This window comes from Tursiops truncatus, chromosome 6 (genome assembly GCF_011762595.2).
Source record: "Tursiops truncatus isolate mTurTru1 chromosome 6, mTurTru1.mat.Y, whole genome shotgun sequence".
In the NCBI taxonomy this organism is placed as follows: Eukaryota; Metazoa; Chordata; class Mammalia; order Artiodactyla; family Delphinidae; genus Tursiops; species Tursiops truncatus.
Window position 1 is genome coordinate 103,648,144 of NC_047039.1, and position 18,865 is coordinate 103,667,008.

Genomic DNA, 18,865 nt, shown 5'->3' on the forward strand with positions numbered 1-18,865 from the left:
CAGATCTTTCTATGCCACTTTGAGAACTGGGGGAATTTCCAGAGCCCTCTCGAGAGGAAATAGACTGAATTCTTGGCTCGGCTCTGGGGAGGCAGTGTCATTAGCACTGGAGACCAGCATCCTCACGTACGTCGTTCTTCTTCCAGGACTTGGAGCACCATTTAGGCCTTGCCCTCAACGAGGTACAGGCGGCCAAGAAGACGTGGTTTAACCGAACACTGAGCTCCATAAAGACGGCAACCGGGGTTCAAGGGAAAGAGACTTGCTGAGAGCAGCTGCTGCCTCCAGACACCTTCAGAAAACATGACACCTTTTGTTGCCTTCTTTGGCCAGATGTGTGATTCTGTGACATGTCCCAGGACCAGAATGTACCTAAGTCAGATCCATAGAAGCATGTGGGTAGGTTGTTGGACCAGAGCTCATGAAGCAGGCAGCCTGTGCGGTAAGGCCCTCCTCACTCCTGATACTAACAGGCCTGCCGGCTGGCCTGCCACCCTGGACGTTCCAGAAAGCCACTCCTCCGTGTGACCTCCGGGCCTCTTCCCGGTTAGGTCAGCTCCTCACCCAGCCCAGCGGCTGAGTGACATTATCAGAGTCTGGGGATCCTTCAGGCCTTTGGTTTTTTTCTAAACCTTTAATCTTTTTTTTTAAAATACACATATTATTATATATTGGGGGAGGTGGGGCAGGGGATCGGTAGCTCAAATAATTATCTGCTCCAGTGCCAGCAGAGGGTCCTCCAGGTAGACATGGAGAAGCACTTTGTTTTAAATAGGAGGGTTTCATGGTTGTAGGTGAAGCCACCTAGTTTTGTTAAACTAACTCTACGATGCACAGGTTTTTGGTTTGGCATTATTCACATGTTTCTGATCAATTCTATGCAACTCTCATAGTTCCTGTTGTTTTTAGTGTTAGCTGCCAAATGACTCCCCAGTGCTGGGGTGGGTGACTTGACCGACTGTTGAGACTGGATTAATCATAACGTGGACAAACCTTATTTTGCTTAATGTGTCGTGTGTGTGTGTATATATAAATATCTTTTCCCAATGCACCCAATTGACAGTGTTTAAATCCCAGACTAGGACTGATCTGCACAACTTAATTATGTGGTTATTTTGGGCACTTAATTTCACTCAAGGTTTGTCGGGCTCTGCTCTCCACCCTGCTGTCGCGAGAGCTGTGAAGAGCTCCCTCACTTCAAGGTTCTAGTGTTTTTGCACAACAGCTTGTACAAGTGAGAAAGACTCTGAGGTGTGTGTGTGTATGTGTGTGTGTGTGTAAATGTGAGGATGTGCAGGACACACATGCCAAGAGGCCCCCGTCCGGCTGGCCTGTGTCCCTGCCTGCCGGGGCCCTCCCCGGAGTGAGGCTGGGTGCAAACCTCGCTGTTCAGATGGGCTGCAAGTTCTCGCTTCAGAACTATGGAATAGAGGTTTTAGCACCTTTTTTTATAAACAAAATAACTTTAGACTTTTAATTTATATAGTGATATGCTGACAGGCTGTCTCGCAGATGACTTTGCCGTCTTCTCTGCGTGCAGTGTGGAGGTCGCTGGTTACAAGAGGCACTGGTTTGTACATAAAGACACCTGGGTTGTTTTGTATCTCTTTTCCTGTTGGCTGTATTAACGCTTGCTGAGGTCATCTGTGATCAGGGAGGTAACAAGCGGCAACCCCTGACCCCCAAACCATCCCCTCCACCGCTTTCTGTGTCTTTCTTGTTCAGTTACCAAAACAGCTGTAAGCCCATCTAAAACTAGGTGCGTGGACATTGTGCTAGGGTAGTTTCAGTGTGTCAACTTTATGAATTGAAATATAAACCAGTAAAATTGTATTACTATTTCTTTTGTTGGCTTTATTTTAACGGCATATTCATTAAATATTTTGGTACAAACAGCATTGCTTTGTAACAACCAGTTTTATCATGGTGTGCTCTTGCCTCCCTCCCACGGGCAGTCAGAGAAGACCACCCTCTGGGCTGGCAAATAGGTGTACTTGAGCACTGGGCAGCGCCTCCCCGTTCATCCATTCAGACACTTCATGAGCAGCTAATGTGCTCCAGGCCCATGGGGTGAGAGAAGACACAGGCTTTGTCCCCTGGGAGGCCTGTGCCTTCATCGTGAGCATTGCCTGTCTTGGAGAAATAAAGTGAGACATGACCTGTGTATTTGAGGGTTAGGGAAGTCTTATAGGAGGTAAGGGTGTGTGTGGTAAGACCTTGAAAGACAAAAGCATCTCACCAGGCAGAGATGGGAGAGGGAATTGCAGGCCCAAAACGTGAATGTGCAGGGGAAATGGCTGAAGAGCAGAAAGGCCGAGTACCCGAGGTCCAGTTATGCTCTGCTGGAACTTTCAGGGGAAGTGGTGGCATGGCCAGCAGGTACCTCTTTCCGAAAGCTCCTTTCTGTTCCCTGCTGGTCATCCCACACCGCGGCACCATAGGGACGAGGCTCCCAGACCCTCGGCCGTCCTTTACCACCTCGCCCCCTTCTCTGCAGCAGGAAGAAGAGCAGTGCTTCCCCAACCCGACGGTCCCCTCCTTGCTTGACCTGCCCTCCAGGACCCCCTACACCCAGCCTTTGGATGGAAGCGGGCTGAGATGCAGGCCATGAAGAAGGGAAGGTGGTGAGTGAGCCCTGCCCCATCTTCTCTCCGCTGAACTGAATCAGGGCAGGTGCCTAGCAAGGGGCCCGGCCATGACAGATGCTCTGCAGAGACCAGGACAGGGACTCCGGAGCACAGTTGGGATCCCTTTGCCGCTCACAGACTAGAAGGCATATTTCTGGGATCCACGTTTCTGGCCAACAAGGGCCAGAGTCCAGATGGGCCAGCCTGCTCCGGGCTTTTCCAGTCCCCAGGGTCCCAGTGTTCCGGAGTGTAGGGACTCTGCAGAAATCCTCATCCCAGCAGCTGTGCCCTGCCAGGAGAAAGGCGCCCATAGCCAGTCAGCCTTGGCACACGGGGCCTAAAGCGACTCCGGGACATCCGGAGAGAACAAGCAAGCTCCGCCTCGGGAGAGGGCGGGACTGGACGAAGGCTCATGGGCTTGGTGACTGGGAATCTGCTGGCGCTCAGGAAGGAAGGAGAGCAGAGGTGGGTGGGGTGCAGCGGAGGGGCCAGACCCAAGTGGGTTGAGAGGCAGGAGGGTGGGAAGCAGAAGCAGGTGAGTGTAGATTTCAAGAAGCCTGCTCAGCCTGTCACGTATTTCTACGTGACAGGCTGAGTAGACCATCTAGCAGGCCCTGTTGAACCTGAGCGGATCTGCACGGCCTGGTCATGATCTCTCAGGAGGAAGGAGGCAGCTCAGAATGAAAGGCAAGAGGCATCTGCCGCCCTGTCTGTTCTGAACCCCAAGTCCTAGGGGCAGGAGTGAACCACGAGAGGAGTGAAGGAAAGAGAACTCCATGGGAGCTAAAACTTAGTCCAGAACACCGCTCTCAGCTCTGAACTGACCCAGCAGTTGTGAAAACCAAGACATCTATGCAGGGGGAGTAGGTAGGTGACAAGAGAGGAGAGTCATTTGGCCTCTCAGAGCCTGTTTCTTCATCTGGCTGATGGGGGTTTAAAAGGCTGTCTGTAGTGCTTCACTTGCTCAGAGAGATGCCTGATTCTGACCTTGGGATGCAGATCTTCTCCTAAGCTTCATTTGGGGGCTGATGAGACAAGTGAGCTCAGAATGGCTGAGGTGCTCACTCCCAGAACAAGAGGACCGAGCACTCCGTTTCCCTGCCCTTCCCCCACTTTTATAGGCGAAGAAATCGGGCCCATAGAGCGGTTCCTGGCCCAGACCACAAGGCTAGGACGTTAATCCCCATCTCTAACTAACTTCCAGTGACCAGCAGGGCAGCTGCTTTAAGATGACCACGTGGGCAGTAGGTGGGTGTAAAACTCTCACAGCACTTCACTACAAGCAGCGTACCTGGGCCAAAAACCCTGAGTTCAAGGCTGGGCCGTGACCTTGGATGCTCACGTCACGTGGATAGGTCACTTCACCCTCCCAAGTTGTGTGTGTGCCGTGGCTTCGGTGCCCATCTCGGTCTCACACGGGTTGCTGAGCTACTGTTAAGCTCCTGACCCTTCCCCTGTGTTCTCCCCCCAGTTGTCGCAACACCCCTGTGAGTTAAGTGACGTTATCCCCAGATTTGAAAGTGAAGGTGAAAGGCCCGTGATGACGAGATCTGGGATGTCAATGCTTTGTACCAGGTACCACCACCTCCACCTTCTCTTCCAGGGCCCCAAAGCAAGGAAAACAGTGCTCCTCCCTCCACACCCCGTTTTCAACTCCTCTTGCTGTTCCCTGTGCCAGTCACGGGCCAGAGGGTGGGAGTGGGGCCCCTGGGAGGAAGCAGCAGCGGGCCGGCCTGGCCAGCTCTTCTTTCCATCAGTGCGCTGTGGTTGTAAAGCCCAGGGGACAGTGTGCAGAGCGAAGGCGGCCCTGAGTTACAACACACCCAGTGCCTTCGTCCACTTACCTGGAGGGCAGCGACAGGCCCGGCCTGGCTCCCTCCAAGACCCCCTGCGTGGGCCGCCTTTGTCCTTCTTCCTGGGGCGGGCAGAGACCTTACTGTAGTCTTGGAATTACTGGGGTCGGTCGACTGCAGGAACCTCACGGGGGGAGCAGTAGGAAGAGCTTTGGCTTTGTTTTCAATTTGCTGCTGCCATTTCGAAGTCCTACTCCCTCGGGCAAGTCCCTTTATCTTTGAGCCTTAGTGTCCCGATGTGTAATATCTGCCAGCTCTGGGGACAGGGGTCAGGGGTCAGGACTAGGAGGAAGGCAGGTGTGTGAGGGGCACCCGGTGAACGCTGAGCTGAGCTGAGCTGAGGCGGCGGCACTCACACCACTCGCTGCACCAGGGGCCCGGGTCAAAGGTTCAGGTTGAGTAAACATGTGGCACCATTAGCAGAGAGAGACGGCAAACAGGAATAGGAATGAGGCCTGGCCCTCTGCATGAAGGGAAGATTCTTCCACATGTGCTGAGCTGGAGAGTCAGGGCCAGGAAAGGGGGTCTGCACTTGACCCTTTCATCAGTCAAAGCCAGAGTCGGTCCGTCCTGCACAGAACAGTGCAGACCCTTGCTGTTGAAGACAGAAGCTTTTATTTTTATTCATCCAAATGGGGAAAATGCAACATGTCAGGGCATTACAGACAAGCTGCAGCAGCCAGACAAGAGGGTCAGTCTACGGCAGAGTCCAACACAGTCAGTGCGCAGGAGCCGCACTGTGGGCGCTGCCTGTGGGAGTCGGGGTGCAGAGTCCCTTTGGGTGAAGGCCAGGCGTCTCTGGGTGAGGCACTGGTGACAGTCCACACGTGCAGGCTGCTGCTTCAACCACGCCGCAGGTTGAAAGTTCGGAGTCCTACGTGTAATCACTGCCCCGGAGAGGGAGGACAGTCCAGGGTGGTCGCGTTCTCCAATGTTTTTTTTTTAACATAATACACAACATGACGTTATTGCCAGGGACTCTGCACTGTAATTATACTATGTACACTTGTGTATCCAGAAAAAACAGTAAATAGATACAGATAGGTATTTTAAATAGACTTCTTAAAAACTACCTTGGCCATCACCAGACCAGAGAGAGAGCAAGCTGTATATAGCCAGGAGTCCGATGTCACGTGTGTAACTGTGCAGGAAACTGGGAAAGGTTTTCTACCCACAACTAAACGCAGCCTTCTCCTTGCCTCCTGAACCCCCATCCTGGGGCCAAGGAAGGGCTACGACTGAGCAGGACCCCTTCCTCCTTTGTGAGGGAAGCCCCTTCTTGAACAGCTCAGGGCTTCAGGTCTAGACTGGCTGCCTCCTGTCTCCTTCCCAGACAGTGAGTTCTGCTCGGAATGGGTGAGAAGCGAGTCTCAGAGGCCGCTCTCCGGGAATCCTACGCGGCAGGGAGACCCGGGTGCCTGCACTGTGGGGCTTAACAGGCAGAGCCGGGCCCCAGGCCAGCCCCTTCCCTGGTCCTCCTGCCTCACTGTCCTTGGAAGTGCCCTGGCCCTGATTAGGGCTCCCTCAGGAGACCTGCCTTTTCCTGAAGGTGTGACTGGGCCCCAGCCAGCCACTTAGACCAGAGGTTCAGCACAACAGGCCAAGATGGTCCCTAGTCAGAGGCCTGAGTTGACAGATACTTTGGGGAAAAGAGGATCCACACTGCTAAGAGCTGAAGTAAATGAAGTCTGCCCAACGCAGGTGGCTCATGACTCATTAGAAGACATCAAGAAGGACAGAAGCAGAGGAGGTGTCCCACCTTGACCAAGCATTCCCTTTGCCGCCTCAAGCCCCTGGGAAAGGAAGTCCGTGTGGAGGCTGGCGACAGCTCACAAGACACGCAGAGCCACCCTTGATTCCCGGGAGATGCGGAAAGTAAGGCCCCTGGTCAGGAGCCCTGAGGATGCCTGTTGTCTGAGAAGCCACCACAGTAAGTGAACGAGGGGACAAGCGGTACTCAGTGTCCCCTCTGCAAAGTAGGGGTGCAGTGTGAACCCCACCTGACCGCACAGGGCTGGCCTGAGCAGGAGACACTGCCATGGTCAGGGAAAGGGACGCATCAAACACCAGCACTGCCAGCCTGGCAGGTGAGAGAAGAGGTGTTTCAGGAATCTGACTAAACCCCACACCATGCCTCGTGTGGGCCATCATCACAGCCTGGGCGTCAGGGCCGCAGCCGAGGGAGCCACTGGGGGGAAGAGTCGAGGAGGCTCACAGAGCGGCACGGACACGTCAAGGAAAGGAAAGGAGCGCCAGCTTAACCGCAGCTTAAGCCCGTCACGCCGGCGGAAGGGAGTGGGGGAAGAGGCTGGGCACAGAAGGTGCTGCTTCCTTGATTAGGAACTACAAGTGGAGAAGACAGTCCTCTTAGCTGTCTAAACTCCTACCCTTATCCATGGTTCATCTTCACGAACAAAAATTTTAAGAAGTCTTCCCAGAACAGCAGAAATATCTAGGTTAGAATCAAAAAAAGAACTTTCAGACCATCATCTGTTTCCCCAAGCAGGAAAGTGAGACAGATGGCATCTAGCTTATGGCCGTGGGCCAGGATGGCGCAGGGGCCAGGCTTGAGCTCCACGAGGGTCTAGGGTGCCCCAGACACAAGCCTCCCTGTGAGGCCAGAGCCGCAACACAGGCTGAGCTGCCCGACGAAAGACCACAGCTGGCGGCACATCTGGCTGGGCCAGGCTTGCCTCTGTCTTTGCCGTTCCAGGACCCCAGAAACACCTCTGGAAGACCCGGGCTGTGCCCCTTAGAGATGGGAAGTTACGTGCCTGCTGCCATGCTGAGAGCACCGCCCCCGGAGCCTGAGGAGCCCCACGGCAGCAGCCCGCGTGCCCTGGAGCCGTGGCTTCTCCGCGACTCTTCCTTCCACGACCCTCTCCCGACCTCAGCAACGACCAGCCCAGCCGTGCCCTCACTCAGAGCAGGCAGCAGCAGTGCCCTCAGGCAGCCCACCACCCACCTGCCTGAGGCCCTGCCCACGTCTGCCCAACGGCTCAGGGCAGCACCAAAGCCCTCACCTGCTGGCTCAGTCCCCAGGAGATCCACAGCCACACGAAGCTGGTCCACGGTGCGGCGCTGCCAGAGCCGTGCGGGGAGGCCCCCCGGGGTCAGCACCGCCACACGCCCCCGCCGTGGGGCCTCGGGCAAGCGCCTTCCCTCCTCGAGCTGCCCCTGATCCTCACCCACTCTTACGGGCCCGTGTGGGTTTCAAGGAAACGGCATCTGCGCAGCCTCTTCACGGGCTCGTGAAGCCAGCACCCTCCAGGCTTCTGTCCACGTCAAGGGAGCACGCTGGCAGCTCGTGCCCCTGGAACCTCACCTCACGGTGCTCAGTCAACAGAAGCTCCCTTCACCTGCCTAGAAACATCTCTGAGGGGAAATGCTGTGGAGAGTAGAAAGCACTATAGAGAGTCTCTTCCTCGCCCCAACTACACGGAGCACCTTGGGGCCGGCGCCGCGTCCGACCTGCAGTCTCCCCCAGCCCGACCTCAGTCCCGGCCTAGAGCGTCGGGATGCACCTGCGCAGCACCTGCTCCGGCCTGGGCATCTTGCCCCGGTCTACAGGCACCAGCTCCATTCTGAAGTGAGGGGAAGCCCATCCCTAGCATTTTTCACCCTCATACACCAAGGCCCCAATCCAAAATTAGACATGAGACAGAAGAAGCCCGAAGGCAGCGGACCATGTCAAGCTCTGCCGTGTCAAAAACTGTGCCACTCACTGGCCCCCTACAGCCGGCAGCCAGAAAAGCTACTCAACTTGGGGGTCGCTCCTTCCCACTCGGGTACCAACAGTAACCAGACTCTGGGCAAAAGAGACCAGATTAAACTGAAAGATACTACTTGTAACCACAGACGTGGTCTTCCCCAACCAGAGGATCTTTCCAAAGTGCATCTGTGATCACTTCACCTTCCTGAGCACAACCTCCCACTGGCTCCCCAGCGCCCTTTATTCACAGGCTGGGCCCCAGCCGTCCTCCTCTCCGGAGCTGCCTCCCTCCCTCCCTCCGGCTCTCCGGGTTCACCCTCAGCCTTCTCTCCCTGAGCCCCGTTCTGTATTTCGCTCTGCAGCACCCGCTGCCCCGAAAGGGCCCACCTCTCACTCAAAATCTGAGGTCCTTCTGGGCAAGAGCTGCACACCTAACAGATGCGCAGGAAGCCTTCGTGGGAAGATAGATGGGTCCAGGCAGCAGACGGGAGGAAGCTTCCAGTCATGATTGAGCCAGAGGGTGAGTAACCGCCACAGTCCAAGGCAGGGATTGGCGAAGTGTGGCCTGCAGCCACGCCTGTCTGTCTACCTTCTGCCTCTGGCTGCGTGGGTGCTGCTGGAACGGCAGAGCTCAGCAGCTGTGACAGAGCGAATGGGCCACAAGCCTGGAAGAGTTACTCCCTGGACCTTTCCAGAAAGTTTGTCGACACCAGGCCTAAGGCAGCGTTCCCATCAATTTCCACACGGTGACACGCAAAAAGGTGATTTTTCTGTGGCCCACTGGGCTAAACAAACAAGGCCACTTGTAGTTAGAGACACCTGGTCACCCCAAAGGCCGATGCAATCAGTGTCTCAGTGAACCCTAACCTTTCAGAGCTCTGACCTAAAGGCTCAAAACCACCACCGCCTTTTTAGCCCCCGTCCCCAACAGAGGTATAGAAACACAAGTGCAGAAACCTACCCCGACTCCTCCTCGGGTCTCCCTGCCCACCTGTGCAGAACGAGCCAGCGGTGGCAGGACAGACACAAAACTGAGGCCCAAAGCAAATTCTCTAGTAATCTTACAATTGCGCCTTTTTCCCTTCCCTGTAGCACTCTGTGGAGCAAGTGTGTACCTTCCCCCGGCTAAAGACCCTGCTCCACAAATGCTGAATCCAATGAACTCCAGCCCTTGCCCAGGTAAAGAAGCCAAAACATTACTTTTTTTAAAAGCAGAAGCCTCTGTACCAACGAATATCCAGTACCTGCCACTCCCTTTGACTGGCAAACTCAGCAGAGCAGAAATGCAGGGAAAGGGTAAGATTCTGACTGACCGGCCCATAAACCTCTCTGTCCTTTGCCAAAGGAGACGCTTCCTAGAGAGCACACGAAGGGGGCTCAGAGCCCCCGCACCCACGAGAAAGTCAGGCCCACCGAATCCCCGCTTCCTGGCCAATGGAGATGGCCCTTGCTACACTGCAACGCCTCTCCCCGCCACCACCCCCCTTTCCTGTCTTGGTCCCAGGCACCTACTGAACAGTGGCCCCCAGTTCCCTGGCTGCACGTGGGGTTCCTGTGGTTCCCTGGCCCCATAACCTCCTGCTGGGCCCAGGCAAGGAGCCTGGACTATGAAGAGATGCCATTCCTGCCTCTGACGCCCTCAGCCAGCCTCCTTCATCCGGGCATCTGCAACAGCTTCTGACTCCTTCCTTCGGTCCTTCCCCATCCAGCTGTCCAAACCGATCCTCCAGAATTCTCTCACCGTTCTGGAAGATGGTAAGCCCTCCAAGGCCTTTCACGAAGTGGCCCCGAACTACACATGCCATCTGCTACTTCACCCTCCTAACCATCCCAGTTCCCAGGTTCCCATTAACAAGCACCTCCACGCTGTCCTGAGAAGCTGTGCCTTTCTGCGCACACCAGACGCCCCTCCTTGAGACCTCCCAGCCAGCTGGATGCCAGGCTCTGCGGAAGCCATGGCCACATCTGCTGGAGCCCCTCTCACTCTCTAAGTCACGCAGCTCTTAAGTCTCTTCACAGGCCTGGCTCTGCTCCTGGACTGAGTGGGAGCCCTTCTCCCAAGCACAGAAGATGGCTCTTGTTCTGCTCAAGGCCCCGAGCAGTCCCCTCCCGCTTCCTGGGCTCCTTCTTGGTCAGGGGTTTCACCTTCTAAGCTGAAAATCCTGACGTTTTCCTCAAGTGCTCCTCCCCCAGCACAGCCTGGTTGTTAGTAGGAGGTGACAGTGAATGTTTCCAATAAATCCATGTGCCCAAGAGGGGAGAAGCGGTCTTGACAGTGTCACCAACCACATCAGCATTCTGTGCAAACTGACACCCCATAGAAGGCCTCCCTCTGCAGTATGCAAACAGCTGGCTTCCTGCCTAAGCACTCCTGGTAACGTGCGGCACACTTCTCACCACACCTCATGGGAGGGCACACTTTAGCTCAAACTGCCCAACTGGCTTTACCGTAACTATCTTTCCCCTTCTAGAACCACATACGACAAGTAAATACAACCCTTTAAAACAGCTGATGGAGGGCTTCCCTGGTGGCACAGTGGTTGAGAGTCCGCCTGCCGGTGCAGGGGACACGGGTTCGTGCCCCGGTCTGGGAAGATCTCACATGCCGCGGAGCGGCTGGGCCCGTGAGCCATGGCCGCTGAGCCTGCACGTCCGGAGCCTGTGCTCCGCAACGGGAGAGGCCACAGCAGTGAGAGGCCCGCGTACCGCAAAAAAAAAAAACAAAAAAACCCCCAAAAGAACAGCTGATGGAAAGGTCTATGATCTCTCCAGGTCTGTCCTTCAGCAGCCTTAACCTATCCCATCTTGAGGTGCTTTCAGCTTTCCTGAGTTCCTCAGGTGCCACCTTCCAGATGATGTGGAAGGAGTGATCCCCTCCAGGATGATGGCCACCATACCTCCCATAATACAGCCTCCAACCTTGCCTGAAGGACGTCAGAGAGCTGAGCATCTTCTGAGACCGTCTACATCGTGGAAGGGCCCAGTGAGACCCTGGCACCAGCGCTCTGGGAAGGCAACTGTGAGGGCGACCCCTTTAGTTGGAGCACACAAGGAAGGCCTAGCCAGAAACATGACAGCTGACAACCAAAACGTGGATGAAGCTCAGCGGAAACAGCACATCCCTTCCCTCCATACAACGCCTGGGGATCTCTCCGATGGCAGTTACTGGTTTGCATTTTATTACAGGGTTCAGTTACAGCACAAAAAGATGGTCTGTGGAAACAGACCCAACTGTGCAGCTGGCAAAGAAAACAACAAACAGGCCACCTGGCCCAAGGCTGGCCAGTCGGTAACCTTGCCCAGGAGCCAGGTTAGCGGGAGAAGGATGAGCCCGAAGTCTGGTTTCTTTTTTCCCACGGGGGGAGGGGAAGAAGAGGGGGGTCAGGGGGAGAGAGGTGGCTTTCTGCGTGTTTTGTCTCAAACCACACAGGACACATCCCAGAAGTCTGGAAGAAAGGTAAGTAGAACGAATGCCTCGTAAAGAGGAGAGGAAACTTGCCAGACAGTTTTAGGAAACAGGATAGCAGCAGCCTAGACTGTCAACACCAACCAGCAGTGGTGAGCACAGCGCCAGCAGGAGGGGTGGGCTCAGCCACGGACTAGCTGTGTAATTTTGGGCAAGTCATCTTGTCTAAGCCTCTATTTCCTCATCTGTAAAAGGAGAAAATTTCTAGATCCCACAGTTGTGGAGGAGCTCAAATCTCATCCCTAAGAAAGGGCTTCTGTTAACTCTAAAAACAGGAGAAATGCCATTTCTCCTGTGTGATTAAAAACTCACTTATCAGGAGCCACAGTGTTTTACCACAAATAAGCTGGTGGTTTGCAGAGGCCTCTTGGCTTCAATTTTCTTGTCTGTGCAGTGGTAACAACCACCCCTGTGCTGCAGCTTCTCTGAGTGGGACCATCAGGGCAGGGAACACAGTCACGGCCCGGAGAGAGCTCTGCTGGCACGCTACACACGCAGGTGCCATTCCCTCCGCAAGCCGCGGCTCAAGAACTCCTACAACCTGGGTTTACAAGAGGTTCCTTCTTCCTGTTCCGCCCCAGGATTCTGGCAGGTGGCTCAGAAAAACGGCAACTGCCAAGGCTGGTGGTGACGTGGGTTAGGGAAGAAGATCTTTCCCTGAAGAGGATTCTGCATCCACCTCCACGGCCACCTAACCCTAAGCAGAGACCCAGCCAGCCCCAGTCTGCCGAGGAGCTGGTGAGGGGACCCCAGCCTTCCGTGAAGCCGAGTCCAGGGGACACTCCTGGCAAGCAGAACAGGCCACTGCAATCTGCCCCTCACCCCCATCTCTGCGCAGCACTTGCCCAGGGCCATCTCTCTGCACTCACACCCCAACCCTGGGCCACCCCTCTTCCTTTGACCCAATGAGCCCAGCCTCACCAGCTCTCCTTCAGAGTTTGGCTCAAATCTTTTAAGACATCCCCATCACCAATCTCAGGCCAGATAGCGTGTACTCAGAAAGCATTAGCTAAATGAAAACGCACACCTCAATTTCTCATTGATATTCAAACAGAAAAACAAGCTTCAAATGCAAAAGCTTCCTCTGTTTATACAGCCACACCTCAGCCCTCCAGTCTATCTTTCCAGTTTGTTAATCTTTTCCAACGGCTCTAAAAGAAAACAGCCCTATTTTAGGCCAGGATATCTGGTCTAAAATGACCTCAAGCCAAAGCCTAGATTCTAGCACGGGAGCCTGGGATTGGTTTGAGTCGGTGAGCTCCAAAGATCCTGCGACAGTGAGGCCCCTGGCTTGTGTTCAGGCCCTTTTTAGGCTCCATTCGGCCTTGCCTCACTGCCCACACACCACCTTCCTGTCCCCCGATGTGCTTCCTCACCTTCTTTCCAGACTCCTAATCCATAGCTGGTACAGCAGAAAGAGGCTCTGGCACTGGACAGAGCTGGATTTCATTCTTGACTCTAGCACTTAACTCTGAGCCTCAGTTTTTTCATCTGTAAAATAAGAATAATACCACCTTCAAAAAGGCTGAGAAATAAGAAAAATGTCCAAGTGCCTGGCACGCACAAGGTACCAATTTTAGCATCTTTCTTCCCGCTCTCCTTTCTTCCATCCACTGCTGCCCACAGCCCAAAATGACCTAAACTGAAGGCCACTGTTAGCTACCTGGGACATTCAGCTGACATGTGAATGCAGAGACTGTTCTTCCAAACCACACAAAAGGATCAAGGTAGGAGAAACTGCGACAAAGCAGAGAGAGACTAGGCTCCTAGGCAGCGCAAAGAGAATGCCCTCACTGCAGCAGGCTAATCCCGTTACCTCCTGGGGGCCGTAAGCAGCAAAAAGATGACTCAGGACCGCATCTCCAGCTAGGATATGCTAATCTGACTCTTAAACTGCCTGGGCAGATGGTGGCAGTCTCCACACTACCCACCAGCAGAGACAGCATAGTTTGCAGAAATAGCAAAGTTCTGCCAAGAAAGACCCTAAGACCCTCCTTAGAAGGACCAGGTAATTAAGGTGTTAACAACTGACTGATCAAGGCAAAACAAGCAAAAGAACCCTCGATCGTTACTGAGGCAAGAATTCCACCCAGGTGGCTACAGCTGAGGAATGGGGTCACGTCTGCCAGGACATCACTGACACACATATATCCTGGATTGAAGAAGCGCCTCTTGACTATAATGCAACTCTACCTTATTTGCCTTTAAAAGTAACACTCAGTCCTGTCTACACAGTTTTTATAACCTTAGAGCATCACAGAACTCGATCTGTATTCCCCACTCAGCTCACCTCTACCAGCAGAGAGGAATGCGGCCGCACACTTTTCTCCAGAGGTTCCGGAGGTCCACGTAGACACGTGCGAGCCAGAGACAGACAGGAAGATGCTCACCCTTTATTCAGACCAACCATCTCCTCATTTTTCTTTTTGCTGAAAAGCAACTTCCCAACTGTGTCCAGATAGATAAATGGGTATATGGACAGAGAGAGGGATGGATAGACAGGTATGTTTTTTTCTAAGATTAACAGGCAAGAGGGAGGCCTCGAGTGGTGTTAACTACAGATTTTTTTTTTCCCAAGGTGTTGCAGCAAACTAGAAGAGAGAAGCATCCAAGTCAACAGCCTTCTAAGCATGCCACCCGGTCTCCTCTTTCTTTTCTGTGATTTATAGTAACTTGCGTTCTACCTGCCAAATAAATGGTGAGCTCTGAATGTCAGATTCTGGGGCTAGCTGTAATCAAACACACACTCTTTTCTTACTAATGCACTGGCAGGAAACTTAGAATCAGCAGGTTGATAAGCTCAGCCCCTTTGAAGTTCCAAGCACACCTAAATCCCAAAGCAAGTATTACGAACCCCTGGCAACAGACTACCACACAGAAACATGAGCATCTTCGTCCAGCACGGATCTGCAGCAGCCTCCCACACCAGGTCTCATCCAGTGTTTGCTTTGTACCTCCCGACTGACCCGAAGTTGCTGGAGTCCTCTCCCAAAGCCTGGAGTATCCCAAACCTGCCAACACTAAAGAACCCACGCCGCTCCCCCCGCCCCCCAGCAGGCCACGCACCTGCTTCTCCACTACAGGCCGGCACAGCGCAGCCTCCCGCACGAATTTTGTCACCTCAGCCAACCACAGTAAGAACGGTCAGCATTTACTGAGCACTTACTCTGTACCAGGTCCTATTCAAAGCACTCTGTGTATTAACTCAGAATCTAATTCCTAGGCCCCACAGGAATTTGCTGGAGGGAGAGAAATATACTCTGGCCCAGAGTCCCACATGGTTTCTAATCCCTATTTCTAGCTGTGCTATAAAGCTTACATAACCTAATTTGCATTATGCTGCTATTTTAAAAAAATCTCCAAAGATCACTGCTTCAAGCATCAATGGAAGCTGTTAGCTCTTACCTAAAATGATAATGTGGGAAAGGATATCTATTCTTACAACTAAGTCAACTTCAATTCTTGACTTAAAACAGACTTTCTGGAAGATGCTATTGGGAAAGGAAGGAACTTACATAAGAAGTACTAGCTCTGTGCTCTGTAAGTAACTGCTAGAGAGAAACACGTCAATATTGAACTCACCTCAGTGGTAGACAGCTTCCTGGCTCTGCAGGTTCACTTACCACCCATCTCCCTTCCCGGCCTCCTAGTAACACTGAGAAATCTCTGGTCAATGGATGGCATGGCCTCAGATGGTTTCAGAGTAGGAGTCTGAATACAACAGAACCTTTCTTGTTCTGGGTGACTTCAGAGGGACCACCCCCATCCCAGCACCACCAGGGAGGCACTGGCATACGCTGAATGGAAGTTGCAGGAAGACCACTCACAGAGCAGGCTGTCTTCAGCTTTAACTGCTCTCAATGTCCCTGATTTTTAGGGCTCTAGATTGCTAGAAATCTAACTGTTGGGGTTGGGGGAAAGGGGGCAGATCTCCTTAGTTCACTCCTGTAACTCACTACTGAAGATTTACCTCCAGTGCAGTTATTAATGAAACCCAAGAAACAGGGAAATGATAATGAATGATTGATTATAAGAGTAAAATTTCCCTCACTCGTCATCAAAAAATGTGGTCAGTGTTTAAATTAACCACTTTTGTTCTTTGCTACACTATAAAAACTAGTTTTAAAGGACTGGGCTCTTTGTTATTCATTTCATTCACTGCACTTATGTGGATAGAGGTCCATGAACATAAACCAGAGTTGGTTTCAGGCTCTCAAAACTGCCAGGGAAATTTAAAATGAGTGAATTTCCAAATGATGCCCATTTTCAGTGATGTCAGGGGGCCCATATTATTAAATAATTTATAAATAAACTATTAACTAAGTAAATTATCTTCTGACACTGCTAATGCATTATTTGGCTCCCAACCTAGGATATTTACAATAGGCCCAATTCCACCAACAAGGAGACTCTCCGACTTAAAAGGTTTCCACTGGGCGGAGCCTGTTTTGCTAGAGAAGAACCTGTCCCGTAAGGGGCACTTGGCTGTTTGATCAGGACTGGAATGTACTTGGTACTAGTCAACTAGACCTCACTCAGCCTTTTATAGATGCCGAAGCCACATTCAATGTACATACAGATTCTGTATGGGAAAAAAGTTGTTCCAGCAACCTTCAAAGTTAGCAATAAAAAGAAAACTACTACTTAGAGACAAATATAAAACATAAACTTCATTTTAATCAATCTATCTATCTATATATATATATCAAGTACAACCTTAGCACAGAACATCTAACACATATGAAATGCATTTATGGAATGAATACACGTAAGGAAGAAGCAAATCCTTTTAAAAATACTTGGCCTAACCCTCACTTCTTTTAAATGAACTCCATGACGGTTGAATCAGGTGGGAAATAAATCATCTATCTAATCTGGAAAAGAAAGATGAATTGCCTTACATCTATTTGGTCTCTGCACACCAGGTATTTACCATTCTGAGTCTTGCCATAATTGATTCTGCAAATACTTAGCTTAACTCAGTCAATTTTATATTTTTCCATAGTTACCTTAATAGTTTGGTTTTTTTCATTTGCTATTGCTTTTTTTTTTATGGCTTCTTGCTGCTGTTGTATTAGGGCATACAACACAGATCAGAGATACTCATTTCTCAGAGAAGTCTCTCTCCTTGAGAAATTGGCACTTGGATCCTCAGCTTATGTAACAGCTACATATAAATGGGTCCTACCGGCACTGTTACCAATCTTGCTGCTTATGAAATTCCAGCACTTTTTGCCCTGACGTAAAAATCTTCTTAGGTGAACACTTCCCACCACCAAATTCTTTTATTTAAACAGGTAAGTGTGTGTAATTCGCATATACGTTATAAGTTTCTATACACATACACACACTTAACTCAAAAGTGAAATGTCTCTCAAAGAGAAATTATAAGGGTATTAAAAACAAAATGCTGAAAATAACTATTTCACATTTAGATCATTAAAAATGTTAAAGTAATGTGATGAGATAAGACCTAAGAGATCAAATACATCATATATGATTGTCATATATGCATGTTGTGTTCATCGATTTTTAATTTTCTCTTTAATCAGAAAATAAAAGCGCTTACCTTTGTATACTGAGACCACAGCTTACAGTCACTATATCTCAGCCTATTTTATACAAGTGATATGGCTACGAAGGTCCAAGGAGAACGAGAATAAAGTGAGATAAACGTGCTGAAAACTGCTTAAAAGTATTAACCTGAAATACACAGAGGATCCAACACCAGTTTTAAAAATACATTAACGAGGTATTCCCAGCTCTTCAATTAATAATGGTGAATGACTGATTCATGATTGTCAAACATTCACCCAAATTTTAAAAAAGAAGAAAAGGCTAATACCAGCAAAATCTATCAGTGGTTTGTTCCCCAGGTTAACAATTTGAGAGAGACTACAAACGACTCCAGGAGCCCTGGCTTCCCCGCACCATGCACTGCATCTAGTCAGCATGAGGTATGTTGGGAATCTATTGGACCAATTACCTTGCACAAGAGATGGGGTGCTCCCACAGCCTCAAGAAACATGGCTGCAGGCCACCTCCCTGGCTGGGTGCCAGCCCCCATGCAAAGAATATGGCTTCAAGGAGGACCCCTATCTCTGAGGAATTATAATCGCGCTAACTGACGCAGTCAGGAATGCAACTATTCAGTTTATGTGCTAAAAAAGTTTAAAAACTGTCAGAAGATAGCACAGCTCATACACTAATTCTAAGTTCTACATTGGTTTGTAGACTCCCCGACGAGAGACTAGGCTAGGAGGGGCTAAGTATATCCAGATATTGCTAGGTTTCCAAAGGAAAAGTTTTCAAACAGACACCGTGGCTCTGAATAAAGTATTGCTCTTCTTTAAAATGCTCATTCACTGCTTTCCAAAAGGAGGTGTCAGAGTGCTGTGTCTGAAAGCTGGAAAGCCTCAGGGGGTCACATTGCTCTTAAGACTAAGACATAGAAATTGCCATTTCAAGCCAGACAACCTGATGGTTCTAGAAGTCAGAGAAGAAATCTTGAGGGCCCAAGTGAATAATAAATGGTGCGACGCTCAGAGGCTGGCAATAGGGGCTGTCAATGAAAAAACCACCTACAGTGGAGAAAAGAGCAGAGAAGCAAAACTTTATGTTAATTTCACAGAATTTGGTGAAGCCAAAAGCTTCATTTATATTTCTCTGCTCTTTCAGCTGTAAGTGGAATTTTCATTACAAAATGAAGGGGTGGGAAGGGTAAAGGGGGTGGGGGTAGGGGGAGGACACTTAATTCATTACAAGATTTAAACAGTTGAACTTGCATGGTTACCACTTCTAACAAAGGACTGACAGCTCAATTATTTTAAGTAAAGCAGAGAAATGTAAAAGTTTGCAGCAACTGGGCAGGTTTACAACATGGTTAGTAACTTCCAACAAACAACAACAAAAAAAAAAAAAAAAAAAAAAGACTTGGTAGAAACCATTTGAAATGACTGCCATCATGTTGGAAAACAGCACAGCTCCATTTTCACCATTATAGAAGGGTTGAGTTATGAAGCTGAGTCAGCTACTTCAAAAGAATTTTCTAAAGAGAAATCTCCAAAGAGATTCCAACTTGGAATGCAAATTTGACAATCAATTTCAAATAACAATACAGCTGCAGCTGCCAATTAATAGTATTCCAAAAACAAAGAGGACTGTTTGTAAATATTTAATTAATAAAAAATGGACACTACCAGCCATG

The 18,865-nt window shown here is 50.8% G+C and overlaps 1 protein-coding gene across 21 annotated transcripts in view; it reads left to right on the forward strand.

Annotated features, from left to right (window-relative positions):
* The window catches only part of RABGAP1 (RAB GTPase activating protein 1), a 174,202-nt gene extending 159,846 nt beyond the window's left edge, over nt 1–14,356 (forward strand). For 4 of the 21 annotated variants that reach the window (XM_073806569.1, XM_073806558.1, XM_073806578.1 and 1 more), the window contains 3 exons: nt 147–2,624; nt 3,218–4,202; nt 6,182–14,356. In XM_073806569.1, the coding sequence (XP_073662670.1) occupies nt 147–269 (123 nt within the window). In that variant the 3' untranslated portion in view covers nt 270–2,624; nt 3,218–4,202; nt 6,182–14,356. The remainder of the gene's footprint in view (nt 1–146; nt 2,625–3,217; nt 4,203–6,181) is intronic. The other 17 variants (XM_073806574.1, XM_073806567.1, XM_073806577.1 and 14 more) reach the window with 17 other exon arrangements.
* Nucleotides 14,357–18,865: the final 4,509 nt, after the last annotated feature.